Consider the following 20,147-nt stretch of genomic DNA (forward strand, 5'->3'; position numbering starts at 1 on the left):
ACTGAATTCGTTTGGCAGAACCTGGCACTAAAACAAAGATTCTTCCTCCGTAATGCATGTGCTGTATTTTTTGTACAATTTTTCCCACTTTTCCTGCAGTCACCAGCGTGTTGTGAGGTATAACTTGTTTGCTTAGCTTTAAATATCAAAAATATCATGCATATGTTACTAATCTTCTATCGTAAAAGCAGCTGCCATAATAAACTCCTATTTAGCCTTGTGCTGCACTGGTATTTATTCGTTTGTTGTGTTAGTACCACGCTCTGAGCAGCTGAAAGAACAAACGGGTTTTTTTTTAATTGGGAATAATGTGAGGCAGGTGAAGGGGAGGAAGGAGTGTGGTGTAACTTGATATGAAAATGAGCAAACTCTCTTCTGTTTACTTGTAAGGCAGGGTTTGGAGAAGGAGAGCTTTGGTAGGCTGGGTACATTTGCCAATGGAGGCTCCTGGAACTGTAGGGACCTTTTCTGAAGAATCAGTACTTTGATCACATGCTTTTTCCCCCCTTTCTTGTCTGTGGCCTAGTGCAGTTCACTTTCTTACATGAGAACGTGCTGTGTGCCCCTGAGGCTATTTGGTGGTGATATTCTTGACTCGCATAGAATAACAGCACATAAAGAATTCAGTTTAAGAGCTGTGAATAGGTTAAGTATTTTTTATAAGCCAGGAAATCAGTGTAGTGTAGGAGTGACACAAAAGTCAATTTATACTTAGAAACATATGGAAAAAGCAAAGTTAAAACTGATTTCATTTAGCCATGTCTTTCATTTGCCCATTAAATAGGTATCTGCGAAGTTGGGTTTTTCTCCCTTTGGTCGGATAGATGAAAACATTGTCATTGTGGTGGTTTGGGGTTGTTTAGAAAAGGTCCTTGTGATTTTTGGATATTGTGTGAAAAAATTCCGTCATGCTGAAGGCAACAGCGAAGAGGTATCATGAAAGCGGGTGAGGTTTTGATTAGTAAATCAAAAATCAAAAACATAAATGCCAGGCTGGCATGTGGTTGACCAGAAAGGTCACTCTCCATCCTTAGACATGCTGAAAACTCAACCGGAGAGGTCACTGAGCAACCCAAGCTAACTTGCAGTACATCCCTGCAAAATTACTTCTTACCCTAAATTGTTTGGTGTTGATCCTCAGGGATTAGAGTTGAGAAAGCTACTGTTGAGGTACAGTGCAGTCTGTAGGAACCTTCGTAGGCACCCACTATTGGCAATGTGTTCAGTGGGGCTCTTGGGCCAGAGACCCTCATGTTCTGAGGATCTGCTGGAGCTTCCAGGGCTTCCTCCAAATTAGAGAGGAAGAAAGTCATTTGTGCCAAAAACAACAGTTGCAACACCAAAGTAAGAAGGTATATGAGTCTCCAAGGTATCTGTGGGTATGCTAGCACTTCATGAAGTCCTTGACTAATGTTAATTTTTCAAATAAGCAGCTGCAGCAGTTCACATGGGTTTATTTAAACACAGTTGGCTTAAACTGACCATGAATATAGCTAGGGTAGAGAAATTAAATGAAAGGTTCTGGCTATCAAAACACATGCTGGAAGATTATGCGACATGGCTGCTTGTACAAGTAGGGACTGAATGGTTCTGTGCTCTAGTGTTACTTTATCACAAATTAGAGGAGAGATGGCCCATAAGAAACTCAGTACTAGCATGTACTAGTGATTTTCAGGCTTTTTTCCTGACATTACTGTCCTTCCTCCTGTTCTCTCCTTACATCCAAATATAGTCTTCAGTGTTATTTTCATTGCCATCTGAGGTACATGCTATATAGTATAAAGAATATTTTGCATCAAGATTTAAGGAAGATGGTGACATGTCAGAAGTGATCTCGAACTGCAAATCCCTGAACAGAAGTGATTTCTATGTTACTAAAACCAGTATCTGTTAATGCATAGTTGATGCATTAGGGAAGCTTTTAGGGATGATGCCACTTTGTCAAACCCTGGCAGGATGAGGACGACACACTCCACATCAGTGAAGAAATTCCTGACTTACTGAGGTTGCCAGCTCTGTTATGTCCTTTAAGGAATGCTGTTTCCTAGAGCTTCTAGGGCAGAGCGTTTAAAGATGTTGCTAATGCTTCAGCATTTTAACTTCAGCATAGGAGTACTACATGGTTCAAACAGCATAATTTACATTCAAACATTAATGCTTCAGAAGGCTAGAGGTAATTCTGTTGTTTTGGTTCTTCAAATACCTAAAAAGAAAATTACAATTCATCTGCTTCCATTGTGTGTAAGTGCTTTTAGGAGGATGTTTTCTTCCTGAGACAGAGCTACAGTACCTTACTGGGACTGAGTTCAGCTAAACCAGCTGATTGCTTGTAAAGAAAGAAACCTGCTGGTAGTCTCTGAAGTTTGCCCTAGAACAGGAGAAGATACTGTTTGGGGGCTGCGCTTCAGTCCTGTTGGAAGAAAGGTAACTGCGCAGTCTCGTCCTTGTGTGTCCATCTGTACCTATGCCAAAAAGCTCTTAAGTTCAGCATACTATATTTGAGTTCAGGGAATTGATTGTCTAAATTCTGCTAAGTGAGATGCTTTCTCTGGTACTTCCTCATTTGGAACCTCCTTCTCTGCCACAAGTGTATTTTACTCTTCTTGTTCAGTGTCGGAGGGTTTGAAGAGCCTGGCGACAGTCTGGCCCTTGTTCACCTTCCTGCACTCTGTTGTTCTGCAGACTTTACACTAAACAGTAGAACAAGCATATCTGACATTAATGAGTCTGCTCTTTTTTTTTTTTCTTTCATGAAGAATAAACCACAAAAATATAGCCTGCTGAAAGGGTCAGAGCTAATAATAATCCCAAAAAATTCTGGCATCCAGTTCAGCTTTGAGGTTGCACCTGTTGTTTGAAAACTATTTTTTTTTATGCTAGTCTGGTACTACGATAGTAGCTAAGCTGACTATTATCTTGTTTTTCTGTTGTAGTACAATCGGGTTTGGATCCCTGATAATGAAGAAGTTTGGCAGTCTGCAGAAATCACAAAAAACTACAAAGCTGGAGACCGTTTTCTCCATGTGCAATTAGAAGATGGAACTGTAAGGAGAAAAGCCTTAATTATTGTGGGGTTTGCTGAGATATGTTTCTGTAGAACCATAGGGCTCATCATTAAGGGATCTAAATGACTTGCCTTTTGTGCTAACTGTGCAATGACCAGAATTTTATCATATTGAAATTTGTACATTAAACAGCTGTTACCTAAAAATATGAGTGCAATTCTGCTATCTGTTATCACAAGAGTATAGAACACAAACCTCAAAGAAGAAAGATTGCTTCACTTCTGAAACAAGCACTGAAACTCATCTTAAATTGAAGTAAATTGGAAGTGCAAGGCAGGCATAGTTATATCACATAGCTAGCTGTGCTTTTTTTTTTCCTAAAGTTGTTGCTTTATGTAAGATTTGTTGATTTTAGTATCTGAGTTCTTTACAGGTTTAATGTTTTGAAAACAGTATTTCTGCATTCCTGTTCTGTAAAGGCAAGTATTAAGTTATGATTAAATGGGTTTGTTGAAAGAAACAGAAGTGAATTTTAAACTTCGTGTAAAGAAAACTGAACAGTTGCAAGTAGGGATAGTTTTAGAGCTGACTGAAGTTCTGAATAGGTGTTTCCTTTCATTCAGTGGCAGCTGGTCTGCCGTTTTCATCTGTACTTGAAATATCCATGTGCTTAGAGTGCAAAACACATTTCCCATTTTTAAAAATTTCAATACAAAATACTGTAAATAAAGGTAATGTAGCTTTCCTTCTAATAAACAACAAAGAGCTCCATCTTCCTTTCATGATCTCCAGGTCCCCTAAGTTCTGTGGGATCTATGGAATTGATGAAACGCATGAACAGGGCTCCATCAACCGTGTAACTTCATGTAAAGGTAGAAGATCAATTTGTGTTTGTGCAAACATAATGCATTATATGATATTTCAAGTCATTTTTGTTGACAGGAACTGAATTACCCTGTTGATCCAACTGCTTTGCCACCACTACGAAATCCTGACATACTTGTTGGTGAAAATGATCTTACTGCACTTAGTTATCTCCATGAACCAGCTGTTCTACACAATCTTAAAGTTCGTTTTGTGGAGTCTAAGCTTATCTACACCTATAGTGGTAAGCCAATTAAAATGCAGTGTTTAAAAAAAAAAAATCTTAATTAAAAAAAATCTTGGGTTAGTTTGCAAGATGATGTGAGTAATGTTTTCCTCAAGTGTATTTTAACTCATTTTTGTATGAGTGTAGACTTTTTTGTTGTTCAGGAACTCCTGCTGCAATTTTGTCTCAGTTTAAGTGTTGTTTCTGAAAACTGGCATTTCATTGAACTAACCTGTCTTTTATTTTTGTTTTGTACACTTCGTTGTAGGAATAATTTTGGTTGCAATAAACCCCTATAAACAGTTGCCGATATATGGAGATGCTATTATCCATGCATACAGTGGACAAAACATGGGGGACATGGATCCACATATATTTGCTGTGGCAGAAGAAGCATACAAGCAAATGGCAAGGTTCAGTATGTTGCTTAATGTCCATAAGTAACACTTGAGGTCTAGTGGCGATCAGTGTTAATTGTAATTTAATTTAACTGTGTATGTGCCATTGGCTATTAAGAATACCTTTGAATGGTTAACTTAACTAGAGGAGGATTAATTCCTTAACCAGCTGAGGAATTTCTAAAACTCATAACTATTTTCATTCTTGTGGCTGAACACTGTCTTAACTGAGTGAATAGCAATGACATCAGCCTGGAGATTACCACCAAAATGGAGTAACAGACAAACAGGTGAAAGACGGAACTGATACAAGAGTTGACCACAGCTGTGTTTTCATACGTTTGTTTTATATGTATAATTCTTATATTTATACATGCATTTTAGACATGTCTGATTTAAACTGTCTGATTATTTGGTTTTAGAAATAACAAAAATCAGTCTATTATAGTCAGTGGAGAATCAGGAGCTGGAAAGACTGTGTCTGCGAGATACACTATGAGATACTTCGCCACTGTGAGTAAGTCCAGCAGCAATGCACATGTGGAGGATAAAGTACTGGCATCCAATCCAATAACTGAGGTAGGTTTCAGAGAGTATCTGTCAAGTCTGTACTCATCAAGGAAAGAATTCTGAGAGCTGCTGAGAATCTTCGTTTGAAATCTTTAGGCATGTTTAGCTGCCTGAGTTAGATTTCTAAATTAGAAGTTTAGCCCCTGAATGTTACTGATGGAAAGAGGTAATCGGCTTCAGGAACACCCAGGTTTTGCCTAATTTACCAGTGGCCCTTTGGAGGCACTAGTTTGCGTCCAGAGTTTTATTTGACCACATGCTGTTAATTAGATGATGAAAAAACAATATTGAACATGTAAGTTGTTTGTTTGTTTTTATTAATTGGACTAGAAACTGGTTAAGGTTCCTTATGGTGGGAAAATGTACTGTCCCTAATTCTCAGTTTATGTAGTGTTACACTATTTGACTTGAGGCTTGTCTTCAAATTTGGACTTCGAAATTTAAATCTCACAGCCCAATGTTAGATTGATCCTTGAGCACCTTAGATTTTAGGAACTTGTAGTTGAGTTATGTTTTGACAAAGTTTTATTATGAAACATGCAAGTAAAACATTCTAAAAGTTGATGATTTTTGTAGGCTGTTGGCAATGCAAAAACGACACGGAACGATAATAGCAGTCGATTTGGAAAATACACTGAAATCAGTTTTGATCAGAGTTACCAAATCATTGGAGCCAACATGAGAACATACCTGCTTGAGAAATCCAGAGTTGTCTTTCAGGTAGGTAAAATAAAGTTAAAAACAGCCAATGTCAGTATAGCTACTAATGTACTATCCTTTTACTAGTTTCATATAGAAAATGTTATGTGAAGTTCTGAATCGTATGTCTAATTAGCATTTGATTTATTTTTTAATAGGAGCTAAGCTTATTTATAATAAGAAACTAATTTATTCTATGTTCCTCCTTATGTTAAGTAGAGGGTATATCTCGGGGACAATTCACTGAGATCGGTGCAAGAAGTATGACTTACAAATGGCACGTGTTACTATTGTGACTGAATCTGGAAAGGAACAGTGTATATACGGCAGAGGGAGTCTCAGTAAAAAAACTGGCTGAAAGTTTATAAGGCCACGGCTAATTGCATATGACTCATTACAGTGTCAGAGCATAATTGTGATAATCTACTAAAGAAAGCATTTGATTTTATAAAACCTTTTACAAAGTTTTCCTTTTTGATATTATTGTAACTTTTTAAGTACCATGAACAATACTTCCATATATCCGCTGCCTTGAAGGATGGTTTGGAAATAGAGAGTTTTCTGAGTTACCACGAGGCAGTGATTCAGCTGGCACTCCTACACAGTTTTTCATTACATGGTTTGTCTTATTAGTAGATGTTTGTTCAAGCTGAAGAAATTACTAGAGTAACAGCCTTGGGGGAAGAACTCAGTATATCGGTACTGGAAATAAAGTATACTTAAATTTATCACTTTCAAAGCTCTTGTTGAAGTCCAAGATGTGCCAATTTAATATTGGGCAATTTGTTTGACAGACTATGTTGCAGCAGAATTTAGCCTTTAAATATCATTATCTCTTTCCAATAGTGTTAAATATCGAATGTTCTTCTGTTTGTTGTTTTTGGGTTGTTTTTTTTTCTTTCTGTAATGGTATTCTTTGCTTTAATTTACAGTCAGAGAATGAGAGAAACTACCATATATTTTATCAGTTATGTGCATCTGCTATGCAACCTGAATTTAAGCATCTTAAATTGGGTAGGTCTCAAGAAAATAATCTACTCTTCATTTTTGCAGTGCAGTATTTTGAAGATTGGATTTTCAAACGCTAGGATGTTAAGTGCTTTATAGCATAAAGCTCACGGATTTACAATGGGACTTGCATTTTTAAGTTACTTAGCTATTAATCCTGCTTGTATTGAACTTGGTAGCAAATCCCTAGTAACTTGAATAGTGCATGGTCAAGTACCTAAATGTCTTTGAAAATCTTATTCTAATACTTTCTGTAGTGACAGGTGCCATAATGACCGTTTAGAGGCTTGATTAATTTATCTACAGAGAAGCTTTAATGACACCTGGGAGAAGCAGAGCTTAGGTATATGTTTACTCAGTCACTATTACTGGTTGTTTATTAGATCGAGTGTTAAGATTGCTAGGAATTATGAATACTAATTTGTGCCAGCTTAACTGAGTTAGGCACATGGATTTCCCTTAGAAAAAGAGGACCTCCAGCTCATTGCTGAAGAGCTGTCTTCTGACAGCATCTTTAATTTTCTGGTGGTACAAGAGTCTTTAACAAGTGGCTATCACCACTCCTGAATTTTATAGCATTACAAGTTTTGCTTCTTATTTATAGGAAGTGCAGAAGAATTTACCTACACAAGAATGGGTGGAAGCACCGTAATAGAAGGAGTTGATGACAGAGCAAATATGGTGGAGACTCAGAAGACATTTGCCTTACTGGGTAAATTCTTGGGAATACCTTTTCAATAGATTTTAAAATAGCTGGTTTTGGTTTTGGGGTTTTTGGTGGGTTTTTTTCTGAAATGGGAAAAGGCAGATTGTTTCTGAAATGTCCAAAACTTCAGTAGTAATTACCCAAATAATTTCTTTCCTAGCTTACTGTTGGTCTGTTTTAAAAGTACCAGGCAAGAGCAAGTGGCTGTTAGCAATTGGTGTTCATTGTTAATGGTCAAAATCACTAAGGGATGGAGTCTGCTTGGCCCTTAAGCCAGCATGCTGTGAGAGAAGTGGATTTGGAAGCTTCTTTGCCACTATACGGCTTATATGAAAGCCAAATCAGACTTGAACTGGCACTTGGGGAGGTACAGGAGTTTATGCCTAATCTCTCATCGAAGCAGACAGAACCAAGGCTTTGCGTAATAGTTTGCAGAGATGCTATACAATTCTTGGCTACACAATAAAGGAATTAATCCAGCATGGTGCTATTTCAATTAATTGTACTGTTTCTAAGTATTTAACATAATCAAGAATTGTTTTTTTAGGTCTGAAGGAGGATTTTCAGATGGATGTTTTTAAAATGCTGGCGGCAATCCTACACTTAGGCAATGTGGAAATAACAGCTGTTGGAGATGAAAGATCATCTATCAGCGTAAGGAAGTAGCTCATTCACATACCATCATTTTCGTTTATATTCTATGCCAAAAGTCCTTTAGCAATAGTTTTTCTCATATCTGGGGCTCAGAGCAACATTAAATCTACATATATTTATATAGCTGTAAAGGTATACTACACTTGAGAGATTGCTCCATCTTCATCTGTATAGAATTACAGCAAGTGTTTATGTGAATCCTGTTTTGTGCCCAGGTTCAGAAAGTCTGAACAAAAAGCAAAATGTGGCTAAGAGAACCCCATATCCAATTGATCCACAGCTGTTGGAAAAGCTGTTTGGGACTATCTGCTGGATGTAGGAAGCAACATTGTCAAAGCTGCTCAGAATGTGTCCCAGCAGATTACGCAAGCCTGAAAAGCAAGGACGCCTAAACATAGATTAAAGTAACTCTTTCTTTCAATGTCTTAATCCAAAGCATCTCATCCAGTCTAAGTTTTTCTCTCCTGTATCAGGAGCTCTATCCAGTATTACTTGCTTTAAGTCCTCTTGATATTTTGCCAGATGAAGAAGTAAACAGAGAGCCTTGTCTGTCTAAAAATAAAAGTCATAGTTTCATGTCAGTGGTGCCAGGATTTCACTATCTAGGCAACAGTTAAAGTATAAAATGGAATCTAATAATATTTATTTATCATCTTTAAAGCTGGAAGATAAACATCTCAATACATTCTGTGAACTTCTGGATTTAAACTGTGACAAAATGGCACAATGGTTGTGCCACCGAACAATTATCACTACCTCAGAGACTGTAATAAAGCCAATGACAAGAGCTCAGGCTGTAAATGCAAGGGATGCTCTGGCAAAGAAGATCTATTCTCATTTATTTGACTTTATTGTGGAAAGAATTAACCAAGCTTTGCAGTTCTCTGGCAAACAACATACTTTTATTGGCGTTTTGGACATATATGGGTAAGACTGTCTCTGGAAAAAAAATATTTTAAGGTGTGCCTTTTCTTTGGAGTCGATAAGAGGTGCTTTTCAATTTGTGCTGCTAATGAATTTGGAGGGTTTTGTTTTACTAAAAGCTTGTAGTCATGCAAGTTCTTTAGCATCCAGAGTAGTGGAACGGTTCAGCAAAAATATTGGTATTTTTTGTGAATGATGTTTAAATTTAACTTTAGATATGATACTTTTAGATTTAACTCTAGTTGGTTTTAGCTCTGTTACGTCTGGTAACATTAACTCCTAGGGAGGTTTTGAAATGCCTTAGCGTCTTCATTAGTCTTAGGGTTATTTGATTTTCTTAGAAATATTGGAATATCTCCAAAGTCTTACAAGGATACTACTGTTTGTATTTAAATGTCAGGGGATTTTTTTTTTCTCCAATAGTCTTTCATCACCTTATTTTCTTTCTTATTCAACGTGTTTCAGCTTTGAAACGTTTGATGTGAACAGTTTTGAACAGTTTTGCATCAATTATGCTAATGAAAAACTGCAACAGCAATTCAACCTGGTATGATCTTTTATTTGTTATAGTTCTTTATCTTATTTTGCTTCAGTTTTGAAATTATCAGTGGTGAATATTAGGAAAGGCTATTTGTACTTGATGGATGTTTCTGGATAATGGGTAACTAGTAATAGATAAAAATATTTTACATATATACACACATATATATATAAAAACTAAAATTTCCATGTTTACTTTCTTACAAGACCGACATATACTGTACTACAAAATACATAAGTATTTTGTTTGTCTTACATATGCAATCACACATAGGCACATACACACATGGCTTATATTTGCTTCCTTCATTATAACCTTACGTTTTTATAATTTTCACATGTTTAGCATGTCTTTAAACTTGAACAAGAAGAATATATGAAGGAAGATATCCCGTGGACTTTAATAGACTTCTATGACAACCAGCCTGTCATTGACCTTATTGAAGCTAAAATGGGAATTTTAGAACTTCTGGATGAAGAGTGCTTGGTAATTTAAAAGTTTTGTATTTATGAGCTCATAAAAAAGCTTGTGGGTTAATCCATGTTTTGTTCCTTTTAAAGGTGAAGTAGAGCATTTTTCTCGTAAAAGGAACATTAATGTTTGCCCTCTGTTTGGTAATTTTAATTGTAAGCCATTTAAGTCTATTTTTATCTTATAAAATTAAGACATTAAAACTAGTTTCTTACCTAGGATCTAGCCCAGCAACTAGGTTTCTTCACTGTGAGGGTAGTACAGTACTAGAACAGGTTAAGCAGAGGTTTGCTGGGATCCCTGTGCATGGATACTTCCCAGATCTGAGTTCAAACGGAAGCTTGATCTAGTGTTGGTGGTAGTCTTGCTCTGAGCAGGAATTTGGACTACCCAACCTCCAGAGGTCTCTCACACCAATATTTCTACAATTCAGTTATTCCACAAATCACTAATTTTGGTACAAAAAACTAGTCTTCCTTTCCTTTTTTGTCAGTTGTTGAACACACCAAACCTACATCTTTGCTTTTTCTTCTTTAGTCTTACTATCTTTTTCTCTGTACTTCTCTCCTAACTGTAGCAATTCCTGAATCTGTTGTTTTTTCTTCTGTGTATATGTAGTTCCCTTAGGTTTCAGAACCTATTGAAGTAGCTTTGTCCGTGAAGAACAGGGCAGGGAAAGATCAGCCCTCATGAAATGGTATGTTAAAGGTGCTCTGGTGATATTGGCAAGTCGTACATCTCAGAATCCAAACCATGGAGTAATATGGGAGAAATTAGGGAGTATTCCCTAAGACATTAGCTGGTCTGTTACTCTGCTTGTTAGCGTTCTCAGGGATCAGATTGTCCCTTATTGCAGGTAGCATCTTCTCAGGGCAAAATGATTTATGACTCATCATAGAATTAACGCTAACATTAATATGACCTTCTTTCTTAAAATTATCTGCTACAGGGAGCCACTGGCTGTTCTGAAAAGACAGAAACTCATTGTTGTCAGGCCTCATAACTCACTGAAGGTGCATTATTCAGACAGGATTTATTGATAGTAAGGAGTTTTGCTGTTTTTAACAGTCCATCAGAGTTTTGCTAAAGAGATTGCCCTTCTCATTTTTGCAGTTACCTCATGGAACAGACGAAAACTGGCTTCAAAAGCTATACAATAATTTTGTCAATAAAAATGCACTCTTTGAAAAGCCAAGGATGTCAAGCACATCTTTCATCATTCAACACTTTGCTGATAAGGTAGAGTGTAAACAACCCAGTATTATTTCACCCTGTGTCTAGCAGTAGCTCATTCAGAAAAGAAAGCAGCTTACAAAATAGAGGAAATATTAACCACGCTTGTTTGGAACTTCAATAAAATCTATCTTCAATACATAGTTCTATTTATTTATTGGTAATACTGCCTGTAACACTCTATTTAAACTTAAGAAGTGCTTAAGATAATGAATTTGAGAGTATAAAAATGAATCATCAAGATAAAGAGGCAGAAAAAGAGTGCAATGTATAAATAAAATAGTTAAGGTTGTAGTCTGTAAACATTTTAGTCTCAGTTATTTACATTTCAAATGTAGTATTTCATAGAATAATGGAGGAGGAAAGAAATTTCTAATGAAGGCGGAAGGAAACTGCAGTTGATAGTGGATTCTGACAATTTGTCCTGCTTCTAAATTTACAGTATGCATGTGTCTATGCTTGCCGTAATGAAACTGGTAAAAGCAGTGTTTCAGCCATTGTATTTAAGACTAATAAAGACCTGTTGGCCACCATAGCTTAGAGAACAAGAGTTACCGTTTTGCTAACTGTTTGTGTATTGCTGAAAAGTTAATGATTTCACCTGTTTGCACAGGTAGAATATAAATGTGAAGGATTTCTGGAAAAAAACAGAGATACAGTACATGAAGTATTGGTTGAAATCTTGAGAGAGAGCAAGGTTTGTGAACAAAGTAATTATTAATTTTCTGAATACCTGATTTTACTGGAATTCATTCAGATCTGATTTTAAAAGATTTGTTCTGATAAAAAGATTTTTTAATAGGCTTTATCATACTAGTTTAGTCTTAATTTTTATTAATATTCTACAGGTGTGTATTTTTAGTGTCAAAAGAACATACAAGATGAAAAACCACCACATTCAAATTTTTTATATATGTGCATTTACTTTGCTAGTTATGTTAGTATTTTTTGTTTTCTTAATAACTCCCTTGAATAAACATTTTGGGATCATTGAAACTGAACAATTCACTTGACTACAGAAAAAAAAAATCATTACGTGTAACTTTGATAGGTGGCTTATCATTAACAGCTGCCTTTGTTTGTTCTTCAAAAGAGATTAAGAGAATGCCAGGGCAGGGAAAACATCAAATGTCTTTATAAGGGCCTGCCACTTCCCATCTGCTTGAAGGCCCTGTCCCTTTCAGGTCTACAGCCTTGATACTGCAAGATTACTATTAAAAAGCTAACTTAATCTGACCAAAAACCATATTCTTAATTTAAATATTCTGAAAATACAACCTTCGAGTGCTCTTATTTTTAACTCTGTTCTGTATTTATGTCCATGTTTGCTCATATTGAAATAGCTTTTGCAGGCCTACGTAACAGTTGTTGAGTTTTGTCTGTGAAATGTGGAAATGCTTTACAATAGACTCAGGATTGTTGCAACTGTTTTTTCAGTTGTTGTTTGTTTGTGGCTTAAAGATCCAGTTCCAAGTCCTACAATACCTGGCCTAGGCATTAAGATGGATGGGTTTTGCATTTTATGTTGCAGTAGGTGTAATTTTTATTTCAATGTTACTACAGTAACACAGGATTTAACTGTGATTCTTTCACCACACTTTTAGTTTCATCTGTGTGCAAATTTTTTTCAAGACAATCTGGTGTCCGTTTCACCTTTCCGTTCAACTTTAAACATCAAACCTGCAAGACCTGTTCTCAAGTCACCTAACAGACAGCTCCGGATGACTGTTGGCAGTAAGGTACTACGTAAACATGCTATTCTGTGATGCTCGTACTTTCAGGAAAGTGTACTGGGCAGTCTGAGACTGTGGTGCTGTATTCTACTACTATTCACGGTGGGCTGTCCAGTTTTCAGTACAGCCAGAGCCAGCCACAGGGCAGTGCTCCAGGTCTGGGTATGTGTGTTTAATTTATATATAGGGGACTGTTAATTTCTTGCATTTAAGATCGAAACCATAAGAAAATCTCCCATGTCCAGCCAAAACCTAACAAAGAATTGAAAAATTAAGATTTGACTTTTTCTTCAGCTGTAAACGTTTCATTAGCAAAACTGTTATGTCTGATATTTTCTAGTTCCGGAGTTCTTTGTCTTTACTTATGGTGACACTCAATGCAACCACCCCTCATTATGTACGATGCATAAAGCCAAATGATGAGAAGTTGCCTTTTGAGTAAGTTTTAATGTTATGATACAATCATATATGCCAGATAGTTTGCATAATTCCTATGTCTAGCTTGATAACCGGTAACTGGAAGCAGGAGTTAACCTTGATGCAGCTATTGGTCTGGTTTGTGGGCAGACATGTGGAATCGAGTTTGTTACACGGCTTCTAGCTGGAAGATAGTGTAATGACAAATGAAATAAAAGCTTTTGTCATATCTGAGTACAAGGGAAGAGGCAAACTTTGATTCTGAATTAATTTTTTTAAATGTGTTAGTGTATTTCCTTGAAGCCAGACAAAATCTGTCCATGCAAAACATGTTACAAATGGTACTACTTCACTATCACTGCAGTGAGACCTCATTATTCTATGTAATAGCAATGGGGGTGTGGAATTAGCTTGCATAATATAAAAACATGTTTGAATTACACTAGAAGAGTTTACTGTAAGTTTGTGAAAGAACAATATAGTCATCTGTCAGCCACAGGGATCTCTTAGCTAGTGCTGGATCAACACTGTAGTGTAGTGCTTTGTGGGCATATCAGCTCTGGTCCAGAGTTGGAATGCCTGGTGTTGATAATCTTGAACCTGGATATTCATTAATATGTCCTGGTTTATTCATAATCAGTGTGCTAAAGAGTATCTAGAGAGACTTATTTCCCAGTAGACTGCTGAGGGAATTTATTTCTGTGTATGTTTTGCGCTGAGAGTGGCACAATTCTTTGCCACTTGGTGATACAAGCTTTCACAGTTAATACTGAAAAGAAACAGAACTTTCCGTAAGAGAAAAATGTATGTAGTCTTCCTTTTATTTTGAGGGAGAAAAAGAAAACCCAGCTATTCCCTATCACATATTAAAAAAAACCAAGAAAGACACCATATAAAAAGTAGGGAGCCCTCCATCCTATGGGCAGAAATTGAAATCCGGCTTGTAGAATGGTTATAATTATTACAGCATGCCAAACCCAGGGGAAAAAAGTGAAATATAACTCTGCTTTTTTAGGTTTTATTCAAAAAGAGTGGCTCAGCAACTGCGAGCATGTGGTGTTTTGGAAACTATTCGGATTAGTGCACAGAGCTACCCATCCAGGTAGGGATAGCAGTGGGCCTTTGTATGTCAAAAAATACTTAGGTTTCTCTTAAATGAATTGCATTTGCTAACTTTTAATTTTCCAGGTGGACTTACATTGAGTTTTTCAGCCGTTACAGCATTCTTATGACACAGCAGGAACTCTCCATAAGCGATAAGAAGCAGATTTGCAAGATTGTTTTGCATCGGCTAATCCAGGTTAGTTTGTGTGCGCTGACCCATTATCTATCATAGCATCAATTATTAATAAAAGGCCTCTTTTTGCTAAGAGTAGTATCTCACTCCTCAAATAGGAAAGATACTTACATTATTACTGTTTTTCCTGATTTAGTGTGTTGCACATAGGCTTGCGAGTCAGTAACCTTTGTTGTGACACAGTCATGATGTGGCTGTAGATAGATGATTTAACCTCTCCGTGCTTAATATCTTCACTTGTAAAATGGAAGATTTTACATACATATAAAAAATATAATTATGATATATAACTACTAATATATAATAATACAGTAAATATACTACCTATATTTATATTAATAGTTATGGATAGGTGTATGTGTATTTATATATAATAGGTATATATATTTATAAACCAGTGAACAGTAAGTGATATGCATTTGTCAAGTAGTAGAACTTTACACACACAAGAGGGCTTTTGCAGGTGGAATGCAGCATATTGAAGAACTGTTCTAAAAATGTGCTGTTTTGCATAGTGGTGGTATTTATTAGACAAGTCTGTAGTGATGAGGCTGGTCCAAGTCAAGCCAGCGATTCAAGTCAGCATGTCAGGAATGAGTTCAGACTCAGAGATGTGTGAGACCAAACACAGATACACTTGCAACATAGCTCTGGCACAGGCCAAGGGTGAGAGCCTGAGCTTAAAAGTAGCTTCTCCCCTGAGTTTTTGCTCACACAGCTCACTGAGTCAAGGCAAGACGTGCACCAAAAGGCAGTGTTGAGCCCAAGGAACCAGACTTGAACAAGGGGCAGAAGAGGTTGCTTTCAAGGCCTTGATGATAAGTCCAGATCCTCCCTTTAATTTGAGATCACTAGGGTGCAATTTTTTGATGTAATTCTCTGGGTTTTTTTCTGCTAAGTGGATTTTCCCCCCATATACTCCTATCTACAAAGAAGGCAGAGAGGGTATTCTTACTCAGCGATATCATGTCATTTCAGAAGAGCTTGCCTGAAGTGACAATTTATAAAGGGAAGAGAGTGTCTGATCTACAATAATAAACTAAAAATATTACTATATCTATTGTTTTCTTTTTCAGGATCATAACCAGTATCAGTTTGGAAGAACAAAAATTTTCTTCAGAGCAGGACAGGTTGCTTACTTAGAAAAACTGCGATCAGATAAACTGAGACACGCATGCATCATGATCCAAAAGAGTATTCGAGGCTGTCTGCAGCGAAAGAAATTCCTTCGCATAAAACAAGCAGCTATTATAATACAGCAGTATTTCCGGGGGCAGCGGACTGTACGGTACTTTTGGCTGATAAATGAATTTGGTGTTAGGGTGTGCCTGAAGGGATATAGACGGTCAAACTAATGCCCCGCGCGAATTGGAAGTGTAATTTTTACGAAAGAGCAATTGAGGTTGTATTTCCATTTCCTCTTGATCATAATTGTGGACTTGAAAATGTTCAAGTTACTCAGCTGATATGAAGAAAGTACTGTAGCAGATTTCAAATGTTGTCTGCGAGATTCCTGAGAGGTCTGTCTACCTGTAAGCTCAGTCGTTAGCTAATGATGAGTGACCCAGTTGTCAGCTTGGGCTTACTGAGCTTCAGAGTCAGAGAAGAAATCAAGTAGCAGAAAGGAAGAACAGTTTACAAGGGTCTACAAATTAGTGTGTACAAATTATTACTAGTAATTATGCAGCAGAGAAAATGCACCAGTCGTTCACAGAGTAGACTGAGAGGAAGATGGCTCTAGGTAGGCTTTGAATTTTTCAGAAAGAGACCATCTGAACAATTGCTTGTGGAATAAATTTCAAAGATTGTGGATAATTCCCTTTCTTTCACTTTGATTGAAGAAAAAGCTGTGTTTTAGATAGAGGATACCTGTTTCCAATGTCTTCTGTTTTGTGTGTGATTTGGCTGACTGAGGGAATGAGTATGAGAAATTTAATGTGACCTAATTGTCTTTTGAATTAAGGCAAGCTATAACTGCAAGAACGCTGAAGCAAACATGGGCAGCTATAATTATTCAGAAATACTGTCGGGGTTACCTGGTCCGTAGACTTTGCCAGCTTATCCATGTGGCTGCTGTAACAATTCAAGCTTATACAAGAGGATTTCTAGCAAGAAAAAAATATCGGAAGGTACAGCCTATCAAAAATTTTATTTCAGTAACTGGGGTCAGCTATTGCTCAATAAGAAAGATGGAAACAAGGGCAGTGATCCCTAATACATTACCTTTTGCATGTCTGGTTCTTGTATCTTCTACTCTATTTTTATATTTTTACTATGAAAGTACTGATACACAGTAGCTTAGATCTAATCTCTGAGCTACCTTCTTGGTTTATACTTGATGCAACTCATTTAGTGTGATTACAGTGGTTCAAATGTGTCTGCAGTCTGGGTAGTTCAGTATTTTGATACTTCTGTGAGAAGCATTTTCATTACCAGTGTTATGTAGATTCACAGAATGATTGCTGTAAATTGATGCTGATTGAGTCATAGTTAATTACAGACAGATGTTAATATTTTATTTTAAAGATGCTTGAAGAACACAAGGCTGTGATCCTTCAGAAATATGCCCGTGCGTGGCTGGCTAGGCGCAGATTTCAGAATATTCGGCGGTTTGTATTGAATATCCAACTTTCATACAGAGTTCAGCAACTGCAGAAAAAGATAGAAGAACAGGTGAGGATCACCAGTCAGTTTATGATTTGCACTAATTTTTTATCATAACTGTTTTATTCCGAGCTCTCACATTGACTAGAGGCTTACATGAATTACAGTGTCCATACTTTGCTTGACAAGACAGGGGAACGTGTCAGGGATATGGTCCTTTATTATAAATCACTAGTATTCTTCCTACATCCAGCGTAGGAAGAATCATCTAGGGTTTCCTTATATTTTTGGGTTAGTTGTACCAATGAGAACAGCCTGCAATGAACATTTCTTTTTTGCTGTTTCTTAGGTAGCCCGTCTAATCTCTGGATGGGATTACTTGTATTAGGATGAAGGATGTGTGAGATACAGCTCTGGTGCAACAGATTTAGTAACTTTTGTGAATTCCATATTATGTTTATTTTGCAGTTTATTTTTGAGAGCCATACCAGTCAAACCATCTTTAAGATGGTAGCTTTAATCTAAATGATGGAAACCATCCTTGGTTGAAATAATCATGACTGATAGGGGATGGAGAGCAGAAATACGTCAGATGCTTCCTTCAAAATTCTATTAAAACAGTTTCAGGCGTGCCTTTTTTTGTTTTAACCTGTCTTGCTCATCGTAGAGTAGAGAAAATCATGGTTTGCTGGAACGACTGACCAGTCTGGCTTCAACTCATATGAATGACGTGGATACAATCCAGAAACTCGAATTAGATCTTGAAAAGTTAACAGCTCAAAAGCGAACATATGAAGAGAAGGTGAAAAAATATAAAGAGGACAGTGAACAGGTAAATTTTAATGGCCTTCTGGGTGCTTTTAGTTTAGTTTAAGTAATTTTTTCAGTTGCTGGATTTCTCAAATGCATGATTTGAGAGTTACTTAGTAACTTCACTTTTGGGGGTGGTGGCAGGGAAGGAAGGGAGTCCATATGTGCTTGTTAAAATGTAAGACCTTCTGTGACCTATTTGTATTTTGTATATTTGTAATTTGTATATTATGCTTACTTTTTGTGCGTGCAGAAAATCTTAAAACTTGAGAATCAAAATAAAGAATTACAAGAACAGAAAGAGACCTTAGAAATAAAACTCGAAGAAAAAACTGAGGAAATGAAAGGTAAAATAAATAAAAGGAGTTTTAAAGGAGTTGTCATGGGAGAAAGTTGTAAAGTCAGGTTTTTATCAAAAGTAAATGTTGTAATAAAAGCAATATAAGTGCTGAATTTACAGTAAATTAAAAGTTGTTCCTAAGCTTCACTTGCTTAGAATGTATAGTGAAGATGCTTTTAATTTAATAGTTAAATTTGTACTTCCAGTAGCAAAAGCTGTCCTCCTGTTATGTTTCCTGTCTCATACACATGCATTCCTTCAAAGTGTCGCTTTGTCCTTGTTCCTTTAATATATTGCTTTTTTTAATCTAATTTCAAAGGACACAGGCAGCACATGAGATCAAGTATGCTTTAGATAATTAACACTTTGGTGTTTCAGAACCTTTTTATTCTATAGCGCTACTTGTAAAATTTACTGTGATCATTTTTGGTACTTGAGGGAGTAATTTCAGCCTTAAAATACGTTAAGGTTTGATTATGAAAACAAAACTTCTCATTGTGGTCATACTGTTTTAATAAATGCACGTAATTGCATGAAGGTCTTTGAAATGTAAATATTTTTTGACAGAGAAAATGGATGACCTCACGAAGCAACTCTTCAATGATGTACAAAAAGAAGAAAGTCAGAGAATGTATGGAATCTGAATTTTAATTCGTTTGAAACAGCATTCATTTTTTCTCTTGCCCTGCCTTTCGTTTTCCTGCTGTAAATACATTATGCTCACATCACTTAATGAATTTGTCAGTGTTCTTGGACATTAATGCTAGTACTGAAGTACTTCATGTACAATCGAGGAAAAGCACATGCTTGTTTGTGCATCAGTAACATGCAGGAAATAGACTTGACACTTTCTTGCTTTTGCAGTTTCCTGTCTTTCCACATATCTTTCTGAGACTTGAAAGGCAACCCGGATCATAATGGTTTCTTTGGAGATATCCTCAGAATTGAGTCAGGGCTGGAAGAGCAGCTAATGGCTATACCAGCCAGAATTCCTGTGAAGTGAATATTAAAGGACAGAATTGAAAGATTCAGCTTGAAGGAAAGGCAGTGTTTGTGAAGCACATTTGGCTAAAAATATAGGGGGAAAAATGCCACCCCCCCTTGATATTTCATTTGCAGTATTAAAAATCCTGTTATTTAGCAATAAATGGTGGTTGCTTTGCAGCATGCTTTTCTCAGATCAAGTGTTTATTTCCCGGTAACACTTTTTCCAGTATAAGACAGAGAACCTTAGGTACCAGAAATGCTGAAGCGTGAAGAGTGCAGTCAGCCACTGTTCCTGAGGGTTGGGAGCTGTTTGCTGTTTCATCTCAGCCTGATTTCAGCTGCAAATAACTTCATACTTACTATACTAAGCAGACTTCTTTGCTAGTTTTTCTGCTTTGCCTATTAGCTATCTTATGTTGGAAGCCAGTCCATTCCAGCAGCGACTAGTAGAAAACGGAAGGCAATCTTGCAATGCTTTTCTGAGAAGGATACATGGCTTTATGTTGCTATGTCCTTCTTTAGTGCTAACTGTGGCCATAAATGTAGCGGAAAGCTGCTCGGGTAGGCTAACTCTCAAAGAGTTAGAGAATTAGCCTTTAAGTGGAAAAAAACTTGAGTTTTACCTTGAATTCAGTCCCAGTATCTGAACTGGATGTAGGG

The 20,147-nt window shown here is 36.7% G+C and overlaps 1 protein-coding gene across 1 annotated transcript in view; it reads left to right on the top strand.

Moving 5' to 3' along the window:
- Positions 1 to 784: 784 nt before the first annotated feature.
- The window catches only part of MYO5C (myosin VC), a gene marked incomplete at both ends in the record, with an annotated part of 38,821 nt that continues 19,458 nt past the window's right edge, over positions 785 to 20,147 (top strand). The window contains 24 exons of the mRNA XM_010291184.1: positions 785 to 931; positions 2,934 to 3,044; positions 3,948 to 4,113; positions 4,364 to 4,508; positions 4,916 to 5,072; positions 5,640 to 5,783; positions 6,695 to 6,776; positions 7,375 to 7,482; positions 8,024 to 8,130; positions 8,792 to 9,057; positions 9,520 to 9,601; positions 9,941 to 10,081; positions 11,180 to 11,305; positions 11,913 to 12,009; positions 12,932 to 13,038; positions 13,373 to 13,470; positions 14,465 to 14,551; positions 14,638 to 14,749; positions 15,823 to 16,034; positions 16,710 to 16,875; positions 17,273 to 17,419; positions 18,018 to 18,182; positions 18,414 to 18,507; positions 19,068 to 19,131. Coding sequence (XP_010289486.1) covers positions 785 to 931; positions 2,934 to 3,044; positions 3,948 to 4,113; positions 4,364 to 4,508; positions 4,916 to 5,072; positions 5,640 to 5,783; positions 6,695 to 6,776; positions 7,375 to 7,482; positions 8,024 to 8,130; positions 8,792 to 9,057; positions 9,520 to 9,601; positions 9,941 to 10,081; positions 11,180 to 11,305; positions 11,913 to 12,009; positions 12,932 to 13,038; positions 13,373 to 13,470; positions 14,465 to 14,551; positions 14,638 to 14,749; positions 15,823 to 16,034; positions 16,710 to 16,875; positions 17,273 to 17,419; positions 18,018 to 18,182; positions 18,414 to 18,507; positions 19,068 to 19,131 — 3,131 coding nt within the window. The remainder of the gene's footprint in view (positions 932 to 2,933; positions 3,045 to 3,947; positions 4,114 to 4,363; positions 4,509 to 4,915; positions 5,073 to 5,639; positions 5,784 to 6,694; positions 6,777 to 7,374; positions 7,483 to 8,023; positions 8,131 to 8,791; positions 9,058 to 9,519; positions 9,602 to 9,940; positions 10,082 to 11,179; positions 11,306 to 11,912; positions 12,010 to 12,931; positions 13,039 to 13,372; positions 13,471 to 14,464; positions 14,552 to 14,637; positions 14,750 to 15,822; positions 16,035 to 16,709; positions 16,876 to 17,272; positions 17,420 to 18,017; positions 18,183 to 18,413; positions 18,508 to 19,067; positions 19,132 to 20,147) is intronic.

Source organism: Phaethon lepturus, unplaced genomic scaffold (genome assembly GCF_000687285.1).
Source record: "Phaethon lepturus isolate BGI_N335 unplaced genomic scaffold, ASM68728v1 scaffold4917, whole genome shotgun sequence".
Classification (NCBI taxonomy): domain Eukaryota; kingdom Metazoa; phylum Chordata; class Aves; order Phaethontiformes; family Phaethontidae; genus Phaethon; species Phaethon lepturus.